Source organism: Mirounga angustirostris, unplaced genomic scaffold (genome assembly GCF_029215605.1).
Source record: "Mirounga angustirostris isolate CCGP_5_RB_7025 unplaced genomic scaffold, mMirAng1.0.hap1 SCAF_14, whole genome shotgun sequence".
Taxonomy (NCBI): Eukaryota; Metazoa; Chordata; class Mammalia; order Carnivora; family Phocidae; genus Mirounga; species Mirounga angustirostris.
The window spans coordinates 18,251,642-18,275,364 of record NW_026991722.1 but is presented as its reverse complement, the minus strand read 5'-3'; the positions used below and the strand labels follow the sequence as shown (position 1 = coordinate 18,275,364).

General features: G+C 34.0%; 1 protein-coding gene across 2 annotated transcripts in view; it reads left to right on the top strand.

Annotated features, from left to right (window-relative positions):
- WDR7 (WD repeat domain 7) overlaps nucleotides 1–23,723 on the top strand; it is a 359,672-nt gene that overhangs the window by 113,051 nt on the left and 222,898 nt on the right. The window contains exons 19-22 of one of the 2 annotated variants that reach the window (XM_045886643.3): nucleotides 1,067–1,155; nucleotides 14,510–14,608; nucleotides 17,098–17,216; nucleotides 18,902–19,025. In XM_045886643.3, coding sequence (XP_045742599.1) covers nucleotides 1,067–1,155; nucleotides 14,510–14,608; nucleotides 17,098–17,216; nucleotides 18,902–19,025 — 431 coding nt within the window. The remainder of the gene's footprint in view (nucleotides 1–1,066; nucleotides 1,156–14,509; nucleotides 14,609–17,097; nucleotides 17,217–18,901; nucleotides 19,026–23,723) is intronic. The other variant, XM_045886644.3, reaches the window with a different exon arrangement.

Genomic DNA, 23,723 nt, shown 5'->3' with positions numbered 1-23,723 from the left:
AAACTGAGTAGCTCACATCAGCTTTAATAAGTGAATTACAGACTAGCTCTTCAGTAAATATAATCTTAGAATTGTATCTACTTAAAGTTTGCATTGACATTTAATTCAAAGGGTATATTTGGTTGAAATGCTTCTTTATGACTTATATGTAATGAATGATAGGTGTTCAGTAATTAGCTTCAGAATTTTATGAGAAGTGTAGTAAGAATTTTTCAGTTGGAAGAGAGAAAACAAGTTTTTAATTGTAGGAGAGTATTATTTTAATATTTCAGGAATATCTAACCTGATTTGCTATTACCTATTTTCCAGAAGTCATGAGGACAACTTTGTAAACTGTGGTTTTATTATACTTTATTGAGAATTGGTCATACTGAGAAATTTTAAAAAATCAAATACTTACGTAGTACTTACCTTGTGTCTGGTTCTGTTGTAAGTACTCTATAGATACTATTTCATTAATGCTCTTAATCCTCCAAGGTAGGCACTGTTATTATCCTTTTACTACAGATAAGCAGACTGAGACACAGGTTAAGTAATGTGTCCAAGGTCACACAAGATGGTTAAGTGGTATCACTAGAATTCACAATGAAACAGACTGCCTCTGGAATCCAAGATTTCTAATGCCTTATTACCTTTTTCAGATTTTAAGGATGAATTCTTTTAGACTCACTGTATTGTTCCATGAATTCATTGAGACCAATGATATAGGGAGGGCTGAAATCTCAGCATGCTAATATTGAAGAATGAAGGACTAATTACAATATTTATTTATCAGTGGTAGTACATTAAACTGTTCAGAAATATTTCTTAAATTAGTATAAAGCATAAATTGTAGATATAAAATTTTTACTTGCTATTTGCTAATCATTCAATATATTAACATTTGAAAAGGAAAATGTTAATAGGTACAAAATAGTAAAAAAACATTTTTTGGAATGGTAAATTGAAAATGTTCTGTATATGTTTCTTTTATAATTCATTTGGGACTAGAAAGCTTAATATTTTAAGTGATTCTGGAAATATGAAAGTATGATGTATATATACATATATTTTCTTCTTTTTAAAGGCCACCTCGACCAAGCACCCCAGACCTTTCTAAGGCAAGGGGTTCCCCTCCAACTTCCAGTAATGTTGTGCAAGGACAGATTAAACAAGGTAAAATTAAATCTTATTAAGTAATTGACCTGACATTTCAGCTGTAGAAACTGAGGAGGCATAGCTAATGTATAATCATAACATTTTGTTTGTCTCAGATTGTTAAAAGAGAGAAAAGTTGTTATATTCCAGATGTAAATATGTATAATTAAGATGTCAGTTAAAAATAAATCAGATTTATTTAGAAACTGATAAATGAGCCTATTTCACATAATTTTATTGTACTGTCTTTGACCTAATTTTTATGAATTAGGGGCACCTTAACTTGACAACACTAGTGTGTTAATTGTGTATCTTGAGTTTAAAAGTTATACCTATTTTTAACTACATTTAGAAATGTTTAAAATCATATTTTCATACTCTTTTCTGCGTTTGCAAGTAGTTCATGCTTTGTAATCCACAAGTGGAAAAACTTTCTTTTTATTTACATCATTATTGTCTACAGCTCTGTTTTTCATTAGTGGATAGAAGAGAAAGTTGAGTTTCTCTTCCATTGTTACCTTTTATGTTCATTATAAGAGTGGCAAATGCAGCCAGAGTTGGAGATGGGGGGGTCATTTCTGCTGAGAGAGCTTTCTTTCAGGCCGAGAGTTAATGCTGACTCACTCAGAATGTGATAGAAGTGAAGAAGTGAGCAAGAGATGGGATGATGAAGGTTCTGCCTGTAAATGGTGACTTTAGGGTCTTCTTTTTTCCATAGGTTTTTTGTTTTGTTTTGTTGTTTGTTTGTTTAGGTTTTAAAGATTTTTTCTTTTTCTTTCTTTTTTTTTTAAACAATTTTTCCCTTCCCTAGGACAAGTACTTTTCTCTTTCTTAGCTTAGTATTTGGTATTTACTTTAATATGTTTAAATAGATGCCTGAATTTCAGTTTTAGGCACTATTTGCTTCTCATTATAGAAGATAAGCTCCCACATTCTCTACCCCCGCTCCATCATTCATTCTAACCCCACATGCTCACCCCTTTTGTTACCCTTTCTCTGATTAAAATTAATATAAGCTATTATAAAATAATTGTATGTTATAGAAAAGTTTTGGTTGGATAACTTTTTATACTTGTGTACGTGTGAAACACATGTATAAAAAAGTATGCAAAACAGAAATATGTAGCTCAGTAACTTTTACGTGCTAAACTCCCTTGTAACTACGTCCGTGGACAAATCGAACATTGCCATCATGCCAGAAGTTGCTGGTATGTTCCTTCCCAGTCATTATGTGCCCCCTTCCAAAGGTAACTACTGTCTTGACTTCTGGGAAATTACTTTCTTTCTTTCCTTTAGAGTTATACCATGGAAGTTTAAATCCCTAAACACTGTAGTTTAGTTTTGCTATGCTTTGAATTTTATATGAATTCTGTCAGTCACAGAGTATGTATTCTTTTGTGTGTGGCTTCTTTTGTGAGATTTATCGATGATACTGCATTTGAAGTTTACTCATTTTCATTGTTCATTTTTATTGCTCTGTAGTATTCTGTGGAATGAGTAGACCACAGTGTCTTCATGTATTTTCCTGTCAATATACATTTGAATTATTTTCAATGTTTTTCGTAAATCTACAAATGTTCTTGCATTTGATTCTTAATGTACCTTATCAGTATTTCTGTTGTATATATAACTAAAAGTGGAATTTCTGCATATGTTTAGCTTTAGCTTTAGCAGATAATATTAGGATGTTTTCCTAAGTGAGTGACTGCTATACATCCATCAAAATGGCTAAAGTGAAAAAAAAGTACTGTTGGCTAGGATATGGAGCAACAAGAAGTCTCATACACCATTGGTGAGCTATGCTAGCCAACCCTGAATATTTTCCATCTCTTTCACTTTAGCCATTTTTTTTAGCCATTTTGATGTATGTGTAGTCTCTCATGTGTTTAATTTACATACCCCAATTCCTATCAATGTTGAATACTTTTTTGGTATGTTTATTGCTCATTTCTATATGTTCTTTTGTGAAGTGCCTGTTCAACTCATGTGTGTCTATTAGGTTGTTTTCTAAAAAAAAAAAAAATCCATTGTAAGGGTTGATCTGTGACTGTCCTTGATATGAGCCCTTTGTTGTATGTATTGCAAATATTTATTTGCCTTTCACCCCTGTCTTTGAAATTCAGCATCTGTCAATTTCAGTGGAATCTAATATATCAATTTTTTCACTTATACTTAATATTTGTATGTCCTGTTTCAGAAGTTACCCTGATACCCCTACCCTGATATCATGAGGATATCCTTCTGTTTTAGAAGCTTTATTGTTTTACCCTTTTTATTTAGATCTATAATCTGCCTAGAATTCATTTTTGGATATAATGAGCAGCAGGGGTCCTGTTTCATTTTTTTCCTACATACAATACCAGATCGGTCCAGCATGATTTATTGAAGAGATGATTCATTCCCCACTGCTTTGCAGTGCCATCCTTGTCATAAATAAAATGTTCTTCTGTATGATCTGTTTCTGGGGCAGTTTGAGCCCATTGATTTGCTTGTGTGTTCTTGTGCCTTAATTACTGTAGCTTTGTAGTAGGACTTGGTATTCAGCAGATAAGAGTCTTCCCACCTTATTCTTAAAGAATGTCATGGCTATTCTTGTTTCTTTGAATATCTCAATTGTCAGTTTAGAGCCAGTTTCTCAATTGTTATAAAAACCTGTTGTGATTTCAATTACAATTTTATTGAATTTATGAATGAGTTTGGGAAGAATTAATACCTTTGTGGGTTTCATTCATTCAGTATATTCAATGTATTCAGTATATTCCTTTATTTATTTAGATCTCATTTGGCTATTGTAACTCTTTTATAGTTTTCTGCGTAGAGGTCTTACATACTTTTTATTTAGATTTTTTCCTAGGTAAGGATTTTTAAAATACTCTTGAACTGGTATTGAATACAATAATGCAGATTATTTTGTATGTTGACCTTGTATCAAGCAGTCATGCTAAACTCACCCATTATTTGTAGTACTTTATTTGTGGATTACTTTGATTATATGGATAGTAATATGGGATGCTTTTTCTATGCCCAGTGTTTTCCCAAAGGGGAAAATTTTAAGTTTTCATAATTATTATATTTCCTGTGTGCTTTTCATAAGAAATTCACTTTCCATTATTCCTTTGCTAAGTGCTTATCATCATTGTATGTTGGGTTTTGTCATGCTTTTTCTGTATCTATTGAGATGATTATATAATTTTTCCTTTTATTCTGTTGTGATTGATGTATTATCTTATATATTGTTGAATTTGGCTTAATGTTTTTTATTTGGGAAAAAGTTTCCTCTTCTTCCTCTTCCTCTTTTTTTTTTTGTTCAAATAAGTAGGCTCCATGCCTAGCATGGAGCCCAATGCAGGGCTTGAACTCACAACCCTGAGATCAAGACCTGAGCTGCGATCAAGAGTTACACGTTTAACCAACTGAACCACCCAAGTGCCCCAGTTTTCCTTTCTTCTAATGCTCTTATTAAGTGTTACCTTATTCAGGTTTCAAAAAAATGGATTAAAGAATCTTTTCTCTTTTTCTGTTTTCAGGTAGAATTTGTGTAAGATTGGCATTCTTTCTTCCATAAATGTGCAGTAGAATTTGCTGGATTTAGATCTAGAGTTTTCTCTGTGGGAAGTTTTTTAATTCTAGGTTTAATTTCTTTCATTGTCATGTGACAGTTCAGATTTTCTGTTTCTTATGTCAGTTTATTAAGTAGTACATATTTAGCGATTTTTCTAGTTCTTTCAAATTTGTTGTCATTTGAAAAGATACTATCTTTTAAATTTCTTTAATATCTGTAGTGATACCACCATTCTTATTCCTGATGTTAATCATTTGTATCTTCCCTCTTTTTTCTTGATCAGTCTCATCAGGAACTTATCAATCTTATTAGTTATTTTAATGAATCTTTTGTGCCTTTGTTTATCCTTTCTAAGTGCATATTTTTTCCTATCTCCCTGAAGTCTGCTCTTCTCCTTTATTTTTTGGAGTTATTATGCTGTTTATTTTTAACTTTCTAAGATGGATGGTTACTTACCAATTTTTAGCCCTTCTTCCTTCAGAGTATATGCCCAAAATAATGTTTTCTGTGAATAAAGACAATTTTGCTTCTTTTCAGTCAGATTGAATTTTATTTTTCTTACCTTACTGCACAGGTAAGGAGTTAGAGAATGATGTTGAATTGAAGAAGTTAGAGCAGACATCCTTGCCTCATTCCCAATCCATGGGATAAAGCATCCAGTCTTTATTAAGTATGATGTTAGCTTCAGGTTTTTCTTAGATGAGGAGGCTGTTAAGGCAGTTACCCTCTATTCCAAGTTTGCTGAGATGTTTTAAATTATGAATGGGTGTTAGATTTTTGTCAGATGATTTTTCTGCATCTGTTGAAATTAGCAAATAATTTTTCTCTTTTATTAAGACAACGTACATTAACTTTTTAATTTTTTTTTTCCAAAGATTTTATTTATTTATTTGACACAGAGAGAGAGATGCTAAGAGAGAGCACAAGCAGGGGGAACGGCAGAGGCAGAAGGAGAAGCAGGCTCCCCACTGAGCAGGGAGCCCGATGTGGGGCTCGATCCCAGGACCCTGGGACCATGACCCGAGCCGAAGGCAGCCACTTAACCGACTGAGCCACCCAGGCGCCTGAACTTTTGAATTTTAAAACAACCTTGAGATCCTAGGGTAGACCACACTTTGTCATGATGAATTATTCTTCTTATAGATTGTTGGATATAATTTGCTAAAATTTGTTAAGGGTTTATGTTATGTTTATGAGGGATTTTGGTCTAGTTTTCATTTCTGATAATGTTCTTTGTTCAGTTTTGGTAACAGGATAATGCTGGTCTCACAGGAGTTAGGATGTTATCCTCCCCCCGCCCCCCTGCCCTTTTTTTTTTTTTTTTTTTTTGTATTTTCTGGAAGGGTTTGTGTAGAATTGATATTACTCTTCATTTGTTTGATCTAAATTTACTAGTGAAAGTATGTGGGCCTGGAGTTTTCTTTATGGGAAAGGTTTTAACTACAAATTTAAATGCTTTAATAGATATAGGGTTATTTAGATGTTTTATTATTATTATTACATCTTGGGTGAACTTTGATATTTTGTGTCAAAGTTATTGGAAAAAAGTTTAATATTCTCTAATTTTTCTTTTAATATCCATCTGTAGATATTGAAAATGGTATCCCCTCTCTCATTTCTGTTATTCATAGTTTATGATTTTTCTCTTTTTCTCTTGAGTAGTCTGGCAATGATTGTGGGTTTGATTATTCCTCCTTGTATTTCTATTAGTTTTTGCTTCATGTGTTATAAAACTCTCTTACTAGGTACATAAACCTTTGCTTACTGATTTTTTTTTACTTTTGTCATTATGAAATGACCTCTTTATCCTTGATAATATCTTTTGCTTTGAAAATCTACTTTGTTTATAATAATATAGCCAGTTCAGTATATTTGGTTACTGTTATTAGCATAGTATGTATTTTCCTGTCCTTCTACTTTTCACCCATTTTGGGTCTTTACATTTAAACTGTGTTTCTTTTTTTTTTTAATTATTATGTTATGTTAATCACCATACATTACATCATTAGTTTTTGATGTAGTGTTCCATGATTCATTGTTTGCGTATAACACCCAGTGCTCCATTCAATATGTGCCCTCTTTAATACCCATCACCAGGCTAACCCATCCCCCCACCCCGCTCCCCTCAGTTTCTTTCTCAGAGTCCATAGTCTCTCATAGTGAAGCAGGGCTCCACCCCAGGACCCGAAGATCACAACCTGAGCTGAAATCAAGAGTCAGATGCTCAACTGACTGAGCCACCCAACTGCCCCCTCGTTTGCTTTTGTTTTTAAGATTTATTTATTTATTTGACAGAGAGAGCAAGAGCAGGAACACAAGCAGTGGGGAGTGGGAGAGGGAGAAGCAGGCTTCCCACGGATCAGGGAGCCCGAACATTTGCTTTTTTTAACAAGAAATCTGATGTCATCTGTATTTTCCTGTATAACATTTAAAAATTTTTTTTACTTTATTACTCTTGCTGTTTTAAAGATTTTTCTCTTTGTCACTGGTTTTGAGCCATTTGCTTATGAAGTACCTTGGTGTAGTTTTCTTTATGTTTCTTGCGGTTGAGGCTTATTGAGCTTATTTTTATAGTTTTCATTAATTTAAAACATTTTCCAACTATTATTTCTCCAAATATTCTTTCTATTCTCTCCTCTCTTCTCTCTTTAGTGGACTGAAAATTACATGTACATTAGGCCACTTGAAATTGTTTCATAGATCACTGATGCTTTATTTTTGGATTTTTTTTCCTCTCTGTGTTTTCATTAGGTAGTTTCTTTTGCAATGTCTTCAAGTTCATTCATCTTTTCTTGGCAATATCCAACCTGGTATTAAGCCCAACCAGTGTATTTTTCATCTCAGACATTTTCATCTCAGACATATGATTTGCATGTCCACAATTTTGATTTGTTATCTTTTTTATATACTCATTGTCTCTATATAACTTTTTTCAATATATTAGTTATAATAACTGTTTTAATACCCTTATTTGATAATTTTGACATCTCTGTCAGTTTGGGTTGATTTTTAATTGATTTTTCCCCCTTAGTATGGACTGTGCTTTTCTGCTTCCTTGTATGCCTGGTAATCATTGTTAAATGGCAGATATTTTAATTTTACCTGGTGGGGTACTGAAGATTTTTATATTGTTATAAATCTTTTTTTTTTTTTTTTTCTTTTGTAAGCTATATTCTGGATGCAGTTAAGTTGCTTGGAAACAGTTTGATCTTTTTCTGGTCCTGCTTTTGATTTGTTAGGTGGGTTTGGAATTATGCTGTGTCTAAAGCTAATTCCCATTATTGAGGCAAAAGCTTCCTGAGTACTCTGTCCAGTACCCCCATGCATTATTAATTTTCCAGTCTGGATGGTGGGAGCACCATGGTCTTTGGCCTTATAGTTTCTTCACACACAAGAACTGATCAGTGCTCTGAATATTCGAGGGGGACGTCTGAAGAACCTGATCTTTGAAGTTCTCTTCTCTCTGTCCTATGGATTCTAGCTGCTCTGGCTTCCTGAGACTCTCAGCTCTGTCTCTTCAACTCAGGGAATCTGTGGGGCTCTTCCTCAATCCCCATTCCTGTATCTTGGTCTAGAAACTCCTACAAGGCAATAAGCTGGGGCAATCATAGTGCTGTTTATCTCCAACTCCTGACTCTCCGTTCATCATCACTTGATGTCCAGTGTCTTGAAACCATTGTTTTATGTATTTGGGGGGCGGGGGTTGTTTTAGATGTGATTATAAATCTGTTTCATGTTATTACATCTTGGCCAGAAGTGGCAGTTCCTCTCCCTTTACTCCTAAAATGTTCTAAATATGCTATTACTTCATAAAGTAAAAATTATGTTGTATAGAGTTCAATATTTTTAGAGCCATTACTTCAGAGAGAAATGGAAATAGGCTTACAGAGGTAAGAGACTTTTTTAAAAATATGGTTAGTTATAGTGGTATGATTAGGATACAACAGCACCTTTTAACTCTGTGCTTCTTCTGTAATAACATATATTTATGTCATAAATCCACTGAAAATATCTTCCAGCTTATACAGTACAAATCAGTGGCAGGGCATACTCTCCTCCATTTAGTTAGTTCAGAGCCTCATTTAAGATCAGTTCCTGTTAGAGATGATATTTGTTCTCATCATTACCATCTTCGTTATCATTCTTTGTAGTAAATGTTTCTTCTTGGATTACATCTTTCTCCCTCTGTAATCCTAGCAGATACAAGCCATCCGTTTAATTTGTGACATTGTTGTGATGCATTGTGTACTCCACCACTGTTATGGTATTGAATTTACTCACCTGGTCAGGTCTGAGGACGTTACAGTTCAAATGCTTTAACGTTGCTCCTTTCATAACGCATCACGTTTTGCGAGCAGTTGGGCGGGGCGGCGGGGGGGGGGGGGGCCGAGAATTGAGTCTTTTTCCAAAGCATTTATTTAAGGCAGTAGAGTTAGGAATTTCGATTTGAAACAGCACAGATGCTTATCTTTTAAAGTAAATAAAGGTTAGCCATCTATAGTGCGAGTTACGTGGTAAGATACTTCAGGATGACATCATGAAACCCACTTTCTATTTGAACAATGAAAATATGGAGTAATTATCTCTTTAACAAATATTTATTAAGCCCTTTTTTTCTCCAGGCAACTCTATTTGGGTCATTAGGAAGATTAGTCTGATGTATACTCTCTTGAGTAGTTTATATATATCTAGTAGATAACTCATGAACATAAACAACTAGTTTAGGGTAAGAAGTGGTAAGAGAACGGACAGAAGCTCTGAGTTCTCTGACTACATTTGAGCAGTTAGGGTATTATCTTTTTGTCTTTCTGCTCTGCTTCTCTTAGCTCGGTTTTCTTTTAACATTTTCCTTTTTCCTTATGTTTTCTTTTCCTGACTCCCACTACAGTGCACATTGACTCACAATCCATTTTTCCAGCTGGATTGTAAACATGAATATGCTCCTTTTCGATAAACTGTCACTTATATGTTGGCTAATACTTGTTCAGCTGCAAAATAATCTATATGGAGTAAAGACTTTAGCTGGGGATTGGACCTTTCATAGACATTTGGGTCTAAGAATAAAGATGATATAGATAGTTCAGCTAACATAATTTCTCATAAATATTATCAGGATATTTCATTGGAAAATAATTTCTTCACAAGAGCTTTATTTTTTCTAGCAGTGGGCTTGTTAATTCAGTCTTTGCCAATCATTAACATTTACTGACAGTCATACTTTTTGATAGAGACAGTTTTTATTTATTAGATACTCGATTGTGTACTTTATAAAACATCTCACTTGAGAAAGGGATCAGAAATGTCAAACTAAATTTTTGTTCATAGTTATACAGCCCTAAATCTGCCCATAGCTGTAGGCTTATCTACATTCTGACATACTGTACTTCTCTTGATCAGTTCAATAATGTTATGGCATAAGTCTTGGTCTGTGTCTCTAGTGCCTATCTTGATTGTGACCCTATTTCTATGTTAGTAGTTGCATCTTTACTCAGTGGTAGTTGTGGAAGCCAGTCTAAGCAATTTAAATATATAAGATTATGTTACAGTATCTGCTATTTTATTTTTCAGAAATGGATTTAATTTAGGTTGTCTAAATTTAGAAGTAGGAGGTAGTCATTGTTAAATTATTTCAGGAATCATTTATATAAATTAATCAATAGTTTCTCACCATCCTTTTCCAGGGTCCATAGCAAGAAATATGGAGTACATATATCAGGTCAATGTATGGACCTCAGGACTCCTTAAAATTTTGTGTTTGAACTTATATGCCTTTTATTTTAAAAATTGGCTTAATGACTTTGGTCTTTGGAAGCTCAAAGGGCAGACATTTGTTCTGTTTGTTCTTTTTTATTCACCGATTTCACACAAGTTCTTGGGACAGTAGCTGAAACATAGAAGGCACTCAGTAAATATTTGGATGAATGAATCTATAGATACCTTCTCTTTATGCTTCTAGTGCCAATGTGTCAGTAACTAGGTGCTAAGTCTTTAACGCTGACAAAACAAATCTCTGCCTTCATGGAACTTATGTCTAGTGGAGGAGATCCCGAGGAGAGTGCAGTTGATGATAATATTTTAATTAGTTATTTGCTTTTCCTGCCAGACTCTCAGTAACTGAGAGCAGCATCTTTGTCTAATCTTTATGACTTTTTATATGCTTAGCCCAACATCTGGCACATAGTAGGTGCTTATTGTTAATTAAATGAAATAGAAAATTTGAATAGCCTCCATATGTCTAATTCAAGTTAGTGTTCATGTTATCACTTTATCTTTCACTGTAATAAACTCTCCCTCCATGGTGCTTGGTCTTAGCTCGCTTCACTTATTTATTTTAGATGTTAGTAATGAAGGAGACTTTTTACAGAAGCGGATTTTTAAAATTTTTTTAATTTTTATTTTTTGGACTCTGGCTGGAGTTATAGGCCAAGGTAAAATTATCATTACATCTCAACTTATTCCAATTCTGATGAAATCCAATGGTGATCTGGAGGTTAAGTAGAGTCACTGTATTTTTCAAACATTATTAGCACTTTTGTATTTTGCCTTGATGTATGTCTGTCAGAACACTATCTTGAGCTGTTAATTCATTCTGCTTTATGGTACGTTCTTATCCTTTCTATTTTCTGGAACCTTGTGCTTCCCTATTGCCCTTAGACTTTTTGTGCTCTTCCTTCATAGCATTTTAAGGGTATCCTTTTTCCTTAGAATGTTTGATTAATGATTTATCCTAATGCTACATGTTGACTTAAAAGATGATGAGAATGCTCAGCTCCCTAAGACATGAATGTATAGACATAAAGGAAATTTATAAAAAGACGGATGTTGCTCTGAGATCTCTAAATTGAATGGCAGACCTAGTGTGGAATGCCTCCTTCTCTGTCCTCCCGTCTCGAAGCTTTGTGATTATCCTGTAACACTTTAGATAAAGTGATTCATTATTAAATAATTTTATTTATTTATTAGCGTTAAGCTTTGGAAAAACTTCTTTATGGATTGCATTTGGTTTTACAGAAAACTTTCTAGATTTTCTTTATTGAAAAATGTATTGAAAGGGCTATTTGTGTTTATGTACCAGGAGGCTAATGAGGTTTAGAACAACAACTTGCTACCTAAAGTATGTTCACTTTCTGTCCTTTATATATTTATCAAGTCACAATGACAGTAGGGAACAATGGAGTTCAGAGTCAGATTTCAAATGAAGACTGGAAGAGACCTATTCAAAAACCAAAAACCAAGTGTGTTGTAACATTGAGTGCTATGTAGATGCTATTTAACGGGAGGCCAGAGCATATGTGTGGGTGTGTATGTTGTCACACAGTTCGTTTATCTTTGCCTGTCTTTTCATGTGATAGTGAGTAGTTGAAGAGGCTCTTAGCTGCAAAATTTAATAAGTTTCCTACGTAGAACAATAGAACTTGCACCACCTTTGTCATCACTTGAAGCTCTGCTGAGACTTTTACCCTTAGGTTTTACTAACCCTTAATAAGAGAAGCCAATTGATAATTGACATCGCTTTTTTGTTTTAAGAAACCAAATGCTTGCTTATGCTCTATGCTGTAAATTGTCAATATCCAGTGCTACATATGACTTCTTTCAGATTTATTATAGTCATTAAACCTCGAGCTTTTTGTTTTGGGGGTGGTACTTTTTAAAATTTCTTTTGCTGATTTTTCTACCTGTGGACAGTTTTAAAAGCTCAAGCAGAGTTAATTTGAATATTCTCAATTAATTATAAAAAGTAGTTCTAGGTTCTGCAGTCTCAGCTGTGAGGTAGTCTGAATGAAGTATTTTTTGGTGGTGATGCCAAGATTTTTAAAGCATAGTAAATCTGATTCCTTGATCTCTCTTACAGTATTCTTGATTTTTTGTGTGTGCTCACAGAATTTATTAAAGGAAAATGTAAATGGCTTTTTCTTTATATACTGTCATTTAAACAGAACTCCAAAAAAGAGTCTGTTATTTCTCTCATTAAAATAAACTTACATATATTAAACATTATTCTGTTAAGACCTATTATGCTTATTCTAGCACTTTTCTCAGTAGCATTTCTAGTTTCCTTTATGTTTGTGACTTACAGAGATGGAGTTTAATCCCACTACTTACTTGACCTGGCTAGGGTAATGATCACTCAGTCCTGAACTTTTACTCATTTGTATTTAATTTCCTCACCTCTCGCTCTACTGTCCTCTCACTTAAGAGTAAAATCAGATACCACAGCCTTTTCAGGGATGATAATAATAATTTCTCCTTTTTTTTTTTTTTAAAGTGAAATCATAGAAGTGTCTCAGTTGTTGGAAACCACTAGAGGAACTTTGTGAACAATTTTGGTGGCATGAAAGCTAAAATCTGAAAATTCACTCTCTGCCATCCAGGCTCGCCAACTTCTTGCATGAGGAAGTAAATATTTGATAGGCCATTAATTTGTAATTAAAAATTTTTTAAATGAAAAATTTATTCAGTGGAACATAAAAATATTTGAGATTTCTTTGCAAGATTACAGTAGAATTCTTATATCTTAGGAAATGTGCAGTTAAGAAAAGCTCTGTTTTGTTCATAAACATAACATTATAAAATTATTATAATTTCATAAGGAATAAAAAACAGGTCTGTGATAATAAAAGCAATTATAATTTCCCAGATGAGACTTTTATGGTTACAAGATGTGCTTCTTAGGGTGTATGGAATTGGATTTTCTGTTTTTTATTACTGTTCATGTACTTTTAGTTCTACTGGTTACTACCTCACACGTGCCTGATTGACATTATGATGCATTCGTGTGGAAATGATGAAAAGTTGTTTTCATGCAGCTGTCCTGTAGTTACAAAGGAACTTCACTGCATGAAAAACAAACATATCATTCAATGGACAATGCTTAATCTGTTCAGGAGCCCAAACCTATTGCTGTTCAATGACAGAAGAAAGGAGAGGGATTAATTTGAAGATGCTTGTGCATGACATATGGTAATTTCTCCATAGGAAGGAAGTGTCACATGGTGACCTCTAAATCTTAACATTGACCTCCTGTTGTAGAATGTGTGTGCCATACGGTCTTTTTGCCTTTTCATATGATAATTTAAGCTGAAACATTTTCCTGGTAACATAACTTTTTTGGGGGTAGGGTGGGGTTGTTGCATGTATTTTATGAGGATTAGAACATTCACAATAATTACTTTTATAATATAAAATATGGGTATCATAAAAATATTTTTTAAATTAAAAATGAAGCTATGTTAGGGTTCTTCTCACAAAAGTTGTTTGGTAAATATATTCTTCATAAGTTGGCAGATTTTAAATTGTATTTTTATAAAATGAGTGTGGAAAATTGAAGTGATCTCAGTGGATGTTGATTTGAGATAATAAAAAATTTACACATAAGGTTAGGAAATAAATTATTAGAAAAATATAATTGGCAATATGAAGATCAACTTAAACTTTTCAGTATGTGATACATTTTAAATATTGAATTACATTTTTGCTAATTCTTAATATGTCTGTCATTTTTTCCTTGTAGCTTTACTTGTTTTAGAACTGTTTTTGTATTAAGTAGTACATCGATAAATTAGAGTATTCAATAGATTTTGGTTTTAAGAGGAATTTGAACTACACTGTGATTGCTATTCAATAAAATATATCATTTCCCTGCCGTAATCCTCAACGATCATGCCCTCCTGATGAAAACATCATTTTTCAGTTCTCCATTTACTATATTTTGCCAACTTTGTTTTTCATTCTTCACTAATACTGAGCTTTTTTTCAGAAGCCGTTGTACCTCAATTCTCTCCTCTTTATTTCTTCTGTTTTCTCTGCAAGTTCCTGCTCCTGTTATTTCCGCTCGGTCTGATGCTGACCACTCTGGCTCTGACCCTGCTTCTACTCCTGCTTTACATACCTGTTTCTTAGTAAATGAAGGTATTCTCTCTCAACTTTCTAACAACTCCCTTTCAGTCTGTGCTTTACTCTGATATGACATGTTCTTTTTATCCAGTTTATACATTTATCTGCTTTGTTATATATGAGATCCTAAATTTTCCATGTTTTAACTTTATTTGCTAATGTCAATGATAAGGGCCAGTTATGAAAATGTAATGCTACTCCTGGCTGGTGTAAACTGTGTTTCTTGTAATCTAGAATGCCATTAAAGAAGCGCAAAGATGCTAATCTTTGATGTGAAGTAGGTATTAAAAGGTGGATTGGTTTTCATAATGATGTTTGCCATGTGATCTCTGGTGTTAGAACTAATGAATCTATTTTGCATGTATCATTACTCTGAGGTTAGAGGGAAATGTGAGGGGGTCTGTTTACATTATCATTTGAGAAGTCTTCAGAATGTTGATTAGCACCAATGATTATAAACTGAGAGGAATTCACCTGTTTATCCTCCTTACTATTTCTGTTTCTGGATGAGGCAAAAATCCATAATTTCAATTTTTAAGATGTAGTTAGGCTATCATATTATCCCTATGGAGTTACACTAGTTGAAAGTATTTTTGGAACTCTGAAAATGTGAATGGAATCCACAAACCTTTTTTCCCCCAAGAGCCATTATAAGATTATTTATACTGCCTGGAAGCCTAACGGAACTTGTGAGCTCTGAGTGATATTCACGGTCTTCATTGTGGGCTCTGTCTTCACCAGTATGTATAATATAAAAAGGAGGAAATTTACAAAATCTCAAATGTAATCCAGATTGATTCTGACTCTTCACTAAAAAGCATTATTACCAGTCCATTCAAATGGAAAGAATGGTACAGTATCTGTAAAGTACAGAGCCCATGTTCAAAGTACCACTCATTTGGAAAGAAAACATGGGAGCACAAAAGTATAACTCATTTTTTGTTTGGCTCACCTGTCATAGACATATACTAAGGTTAGTATGCTAAGACTGGATTTTAGCAAAAATAATTACGGTTGAATTTGTTAAGCTATTGTGAAAGATAGTAATTTGTTATTTCAAAAAAAAAAGCTCTTGACTTCGGACCTGGTGAGAATCACTATCCTATTAAAATTCAGCTCATAAATACACTTCATACTTTTATGAGACATTGAAGCACTTCAAGAAATTGTTAGGTTGTAATTTATATTTACATATATATTTGTGTGTGTATAAGTATGTATATATATATATATATATCCTCTATATATGTATATATATCCTCTATTGAAAATAAATTGGAATCTAAAATGTGTGTGCTCATCACCTTAATTATTTAATTATATATTCTCAGTTAATGAGAATTTCCTTACGAAAGGATGAATCTTTAGATAGGTGGCTTATCTGTTACTCACTTATTCTCTCTCTTTTTTTTAAGTAATCCCAGTAATTATTTTGAATTTTATGATAGGGTTCTTGTTTTAGAAAACTGCAGTTTAGAGTATTTCAAAACATTGATTTGTTAAAATTCGGTGATCACAGACAATTCACCTTGTATATGGTAGTAGATAGTTGTTTTTTTGCATTAATTCTTGATTATTTGTCTTTAAGTGTTATCCTCAGAGGGTAATGGTAATTATTGTGGATTAATAGTGGCTTCATACATGATTTGGGAAGACTGAGGCATTTATTGTCTATATATTTTTCAGACACCTTTAAAACAGGGTTGAAATGCTTACTTGAGAATGTCTGGATATTGTTACTTTTAGATATTGCAGTGGCTTGAATTGTTTGTTTTCTTCATACAATCAAGTTTCATATTATGGACTAGAATTTTGGAAAAAATAACTTTTATTCCCATAGATTAAAGTTAATGATACTTAAGATGTTGTCAGTTTTGGATTATCGGGTTTTTATTTTATGAAATGTCTGAATTCATTTTTCCTCTCAAAATTGATGTTATATTACGTACTCAGTTATGATTGTGATTAAATATCTGATTCATTTTGTAAGATAAGAGATCAATAAGTATTAATTAAAGGCCCTGTGACAGACAAGGGAAGAAATCTCTCTTGACCGACAAAGATGGTCATACACAGATGGCCAGGCCTTCAGAGACATGAATCTATCTTTGGATATCTGTGTGAATGCCCTTTTAACTGAAAGTGGTATCAAGTCTGCAACTCCTAGTACATGTTTATTTCTATGTTTTCTCAATCCTGAGTATGTTTTCTTTTAGAGGGGCTGTTTAGAAATATGTTTTCCTTGTAGAATTTATACATACTTTATGTGGAAGTTTATTTTTATTTAAGACTTTGAGAATTCTTATAAGTATCAACTACATGATTTAGAGATAAACTACATTTGATATAATTATTTGTATAAAATATCTAGTAAATTGAAATCATTTATTACATAATTTAGCACATTTGCCCTTTTTAATTTTTGGTGTAATATTTAAAGAAACATCTTTGAATTAGGCAATGCCAAAGTGCTAAAGTATTTGTAATATGTTACATTTTAACAGGATGGAGTCAGTTGGCTGCTATGCATTGTGTGATGCTACCAGACCTGCTGGGACTGGATAAATTTAGGCCTCCACTCCTAGAGATGCTGGCTCGGAGATGGCAAGACCGATGCTTGGAGGTAACATTGATGTGCTATGGATAGAAAACAAAAACATGAAAGCAGTAGACAAGTGTAAATTTGAAATGAAATGGTTAATATTTATCTAATTTCTTTTCACCTGTTTATTATGTGATAGAAAATATGGATTCATGACTTTTTTCAGTTTATATACTGAACAGTAATGTTCCAGCTTGTGTGTTTACTTTTTAATCCAGTGAATATTTGACCAAAAGTTTCATATACTTTATGGAACTGTTTCTTTGAGTGTTGGTTTCTATAGAGATTATTCTGTATAGCTTAACATACATGCATGCTCACATACATACACCCACCTCCCGCCAAAATCACACACTGAGGTATAATCACATCAGTCAAATTCTAAGTGAATAGCCCTTGTCCAATGGAAGATACTGTGTTATAATAAAAGAAAGTCTTTGGAATTCGAAGAGACCCGGGTTTAAATATCAATTCTGCCAATTATTAACTTTGTGACCCTGGGCAATTTACTTAACCTGTTTGAAGCTCATTTGTAAAGTGGGGATAATACTGTATTCCTCATGGGATTGCTGTCAGGATCAAATCAGATAATGCAAGTAAAACAGTACAGAGCCTGACACAGGGTAGGAGCTCAATAAATGGTAGCTATTATTTTGTGTTAATGGACTTATGCTGTATTAGACGTCGCTTGGAATATAATATCACCAGGGACTTGGAAATGTTTTATAGATAGAGATTTCCTTTATTATGGCATTTGATCTATCTAGCTATAGCAAGTTTGTATCATTTAAGATTTTAAATTTATCAAATATAAATATTTCCCCCATCTGGTTTCCCTTCCCTCAATTCTAAGTGGAATCGTAGCATACTAAAATTTTCATGGTTTTGCATTGAGTAGTATTTGAATTCACTTCAAAAGTTATAATTAAAAACAATTTTTATTCAAACTCTTATCAGACATTGCTGAGTTACCTTTTCAGTGATAAAGAGTTAATAAATTGATACACCACTTGACAATTGAATAGCTTCTTTAACCCCATGCTTGTGGTAATTTGCCCAAATAAAACTCAACTAAAACTGCAAAATAAATGTGTGCCGCATTGAAGGACAAACTGAAATGATGTAACTTTGAAAACTAGTTTCCTTCTATAGAATTAATGCCATTACACAGGAATATATTTTGCCATTTGTTGAAGAAAATTGTTTAAACGTGTCTTAGGTATACAGGAATTGTGCGGATTTACACATATATTTGTGCAAACAATACCTACTTAGTATATAAAGAAATTCACTAGATAAGGTTAAATTTCTTCAGGCTAAAAGAGAAGACAAGTTTAACAGTTCTAACGGTGACTTTTAACACTAACAATTATATGGAAATTTTAAAGTGAAAATTAAAGCGCAAGAATATTACATTTTTAAAAAGCTTTGGAGAATGAAGTTTTAAACCCAGCGTTGCATAAATGTACAAATATAATTCTATTAGTGTTAAAATATTTTTCAGTGAGATCATTCATTAAATTGTCTTTGATTTTGCTCACATCCAATTTATTCAGTACTTAATTATTTGGTTTGTGGTTTTTCTCTTGTAAATAAATGTGGCTTGTATATTTCTAGCTTTATTTCATGATGAACTTTCTAGTTTTTAAACACCTCACCAACTGACCTGCTTCCTGTTTTTTCATTTGGCTCCGTTTCCTTCTCAGGTCCGAGAAGCCGCCCAGGCCCTGCTTCTAGCTGAACTGCGAAGAATTGAGCAGGCAGGGCGAAAAGAAGCCATCGATGCCTGGGCCCCTTATTTACCTCAGTACATGGACCATGTCATATCACGTAAGAGTTCTCTACAAAACTTTTCATGTTTACATACAGAAGTTCTAAAACTCACAGATATGCTCGTTACTGCCTCTCAACGAAAGTGAGTCATTTAAAGTGAAAATAAGGGATCCTCGAATTCTACACATTCATTTTCCGAATCCCTATGGGAGTTTGGAGTTTGGTTTAAAAGAATATATCTAAATACTCTCTGATGGACTGACCTCTTATAAAATTAATCCCCAGTCAAAACTCCTACTCTGTTTAACAGTAGCATCTGTCTCTATTGCAGGATTATGTTTGCAGGTGCCAACTTGTAGATAGCGATCTGATGATGTGCAAGTGCAGATCCTTTCCAAGTTGGAATTATGAATCCTTAAGAAGTAAAGATCGGGTAGAGTTAGACCAGTGTACTAATGGAAAAGAAAATTAGCAAGGATTTTGACAGACACATCTTTCAAAAGAATAATTTGAATGGGTTGGGAAAGGCCTTGGGAAAAATTGTTGAAGAGCTTGAATATTTTTTGCAGAATCAAACCTTTGTGATTCTGCTGTTAGATCAAGTGGTCATTGAAGAAAAGTTGTATTATGCTCTCGTAGTTTTTTTCTTTTTAGAAAAGTATACTTCATCCCCAATTCATCATTTGATTGATTATTCTTCTAAAGAAGAATTCAGAGTTAAAGTTTTAAACTCTTATATTGAGTATAAGATAAAATCAGTTTTACTTTTTAAGTTAAATTCTCAATGAAACTTACAACTTTTTACTATGAAAATTTGGCCTAGGTTTTAGGTGGATTCATTTTGAATGTTTTTTGTCAATACCAAATTCTTAGTAATAAGATACTCACTATACATGTCAAGACAGACAATACATGATTGTATAAGAAGGATATGAAAACAAGATTCAAAAAGGACTATAGGGGCGCCTGGGTGGCTCAGTTGTTGGGCATCTGCCTTCGGCTCAGGTCATGATCCCAGGGTCCTGGGATCGAGCCTCGCATCGGGCCCCCTGCTCAGCGGGGAGTCTGCTTCTTCCTCTCCCACTCCCCCTGCTTGTGTTCCATCTCTCACTGTGTCTCTCTCTGTCAAATAAATAAAATCTTTAAAAAAAAAAAAAAGACTATAATTGTTATACCTGGTGTAAGTCTACCAGATGTTTGTCAGTGGTGACTTTAGTGGTTGTTTTTAGGTATGTGACCTTGGATATTTAACCTTTCTCAGCCTCACTTTTGTCACAGATGAAATGAAGAGGATAGTGAGACTATAGGGTTATTCTGAGTTTGGAATGAGGTAATCTTTGGTAAGCACATGGAACAATGCCTAGGCTGTGGTAAGCACTTTATATTAAATACATTCATAATCTATAAAAATGCACATACGTGTTTTACATATAACCATATTAACAACTCTAATTAAAATTCTTTAATCTGTTTAGGTAACAGAATTTACTGAGATAATATTGATTTTCATTTACTTACTGGGAATTTTTCCATTTTAATAAAAGGAAATTGAAAAACCAGAGTCTTTAAACATATGGACTCTGAAAGGTATTAGGCTTAAAGTTCTTACTTAAATATGCATAGGTTTTATATCTTCTACAATGTAAAAAAATGTTTGAAAGAATAAGACTAGGATGAAAAAAGCTTTGCTTTTGAGCATTTGAAGAACCCTAAACAGTCCTATTTGTTCAGTCACTTGTGACTATTAGCTTCATAATATTCTGAAAAACAGAATTAGCTCATCAGCTTATCATAAACCTTATTGAATAAAAGATGCCCCAATTTAAAGACAAACTACGAGATGACATTGTGTGAAAGCAGGATTAGCTCAAATATCTACTCATTCCTCTGCCCCCAACACCATTTTAAGATCTAAGGATGCTGGAGGAAGCAAGATACTCCAATTAAAGGACAAACCTAAGTTGAAGGCGAAACAATAGCAAATCATTAGAGATCCTTTTGAAAGGACAATGCTGCTATGAAAGTATGAGAAACTGTTTCAGGACACCTTTATTTGGAATGGACTACATTGGGAGAGTGGACTGAAGTAGAATACGTAGCTGAGAAGCTACTACAGAGGGGATATGGGACCCAGAACTAAATGTAGCTAGAGTGGAATAAAGGTATTTCTAAGACTTGATGACAGATTATGTATCAAGGTCTGAGGAAAACATCAAAGATGCGTACAGTGTTGTATTCTTGACAGTTTGGGAAGAAAGGTATCATTAGCAATGGTGGTAGATGCCATTTTATTTTATTTTTTCCTGGAAAGAAGGGAATGAGTTAGCTACAAGATAAAGGTGTAATATGGTCTCAGATTACTCCCCGAAGCAATGATGAAAATGTATATGTTGCTAGGTGAGAGGTCTATTAGAGGGTCCAGAGAGGATACAGTATAAGTAGAATAATGACAATACGTACCATTAATTGAACACTCTCTGTTAGGCTTTTGCTAAGTGCCTGGTCTGTGTTATTTCATTAAGCCACTGCAATAAGCCTGTAAAGTAGGCATTCGTGTCACTACCATCCCCCACTTTTTACCCCCCAGATGAGTGAGTTGAGGCCGAGAGAGATTAAGGAACTTTCTTAAGGTCCCTCAGTTACTAAGTGACTGTCAAGACTACAAAACTGATTTTCTTAATCACCAGTTATTCTTTCTTGCTTCCTCCAGCATCCTTAGATCTTAAAATGGTGTTCAGGGTAGAGGAATGAGTAGATATTTGAGCTAATCCTGCTTTCACACAATGTCATTTCTAGCCATATTAACAACAACAGTAAATTGGAGCAGAAACGTGTAGCTGTAAGAAAATTACTCTTAATTGTAAGAAAATGGTTCTCGTCATTGTTTAAATAAGCATAAACTAGGGGCGCCTGGGTGGCTCAGTCGTTAAGCATCTGCCTTCGGCTCAGGTCATGATCCCAGGGTCCTGGGATCGAGCCCCGCAGCGGGCTCCCTGCTTGGCGGGAAGCCCGCTTCTGCCTCTCCCGCTCCCCCTGCTTGTGTTCCCTCTCTCGCTGTCTCTTGGTCAAATAAATAAATAAAATCTTAAAAATAAATAAATAAGCATAAACTAGATTGTTCTTAGGTCAGATTTAAACCTTTCTATTTATGTAAATTGAAGTCCTTTTAGTTATAGTATCCTGGAGTTCCTTATGAATTAACTGAATACTGGCTTACTTAAAATTTTAATCTTACCACTTCCTGTTACTGTATTTTTAGTGAAAGAATAAACATGCAGTCTACATATAACTAAAATAGCTTACACTAACAACTCTTTCTATAATATAGTAATCTGTTCTGGAACTTTAACATTGTCTGAGTGTAAAATTAGTTTGCTTTACTGGGAGCTTTCTCTTTTAATAAAAGAAGGTCAAGCTGAAGGAGTAAGGATTCTGAATGTGTGAAAGGAGAAGAAAGCATACAACAAATGAGAAATGGCCACATAGGGCTGTTGAACAGATTTGCTGTCCAAAGGGATCAGAAGGTTATAGAGCCAGCTGGTGGACAGGCCACACCTGCCATAACGTGCTTGTAATGCAGTCGCCTCCACCATGATCATTAATGTTTGAGAAGATGATTATCGTAGCAAGGTAACAGCATAAAACATTCTTTTAGGAACTTAAAACCTATTTTTAGCATAGGAATCTTCTTATTAAAGTAGGTAAAATATTAAGCACTATGATAAATACACCATTCATCAGATATTTTCTTAATAATTTAATCAGGCTAAGCATTTTAAAATGTGCAGTAATTACCTAAGCAGTATTGGCAGCTCCTAAGTTATGACTGAGCTTGGTCTAAGAGTCCCTTTGTTAGATGTTTGTCTGAGACTCAGAAAATGCTTTTGCTTGAAGAGCAGAATGTCATACTAGGCTGATGGGCTGTGATAGCCCTTCATCTTACAGCTCTGGAACCTGAGGTTTAAAGTGGGAAGTACCTTTCTCTGGCTTCACAGCCAGTAAGTAATTGAGCTGGGACTAAGATGACAAGTCAGCGGGTCATAGTGACTGGGTCTTCTGGAATTTTATTTAGGTATATTATGTAATAAAAGCCTTTTGTAGGTTTGTCTGAGAACCTAAGGAAAGCAATGGGCCAGAAGCCAGTTGTTTTTTTAGGACTGCGGAGAGAAGTAAAGGAGAAACTTCCTGTACAGCATCCAGCACAGAGGATTATACACATAGTGAACGTTGGCTGACCGTCCCCTTTCCTTTGCTGTGCTGGTTTCTGTCGTTTTGTTCTCCTTATTGTCACTGCCTTAGAATTCACTTGAATTTATATTGCTCAGAGATTCTGGCAGTAGACCAGAAATCACTGGGGAGGAAAAAGGAGCAATGGTCTGCCTTAACTGAAAAGCCAGTTCACAAATTTTCATAAAAACCAAGTCCTCATTGGGTGATATGAGAATTTTGCTTCAGGTAATGGAGTTCTGTCCCAGAACGTGTTAGGAAACATTTTATCCCTTATAAATGCAGGCTGTATGTAAACTTTGGATGCCTAATTTCTGATAGAAAATTTGAGGATAAGTGCATTATGATTCTTACTCTAATGGTTACAGGACCGGAATTCTAAATATTGCATGCATTCTTGTGATAGTGACTTATATAAATATTGTAAATGTTTTCGGAGTTATCAGTCTTTCTCATGTATTTATAATCACTTTTATGTTACAAAATACTTCTTAGAAGTTCTGTTGATTATTTTTACTAAGGAAGAGT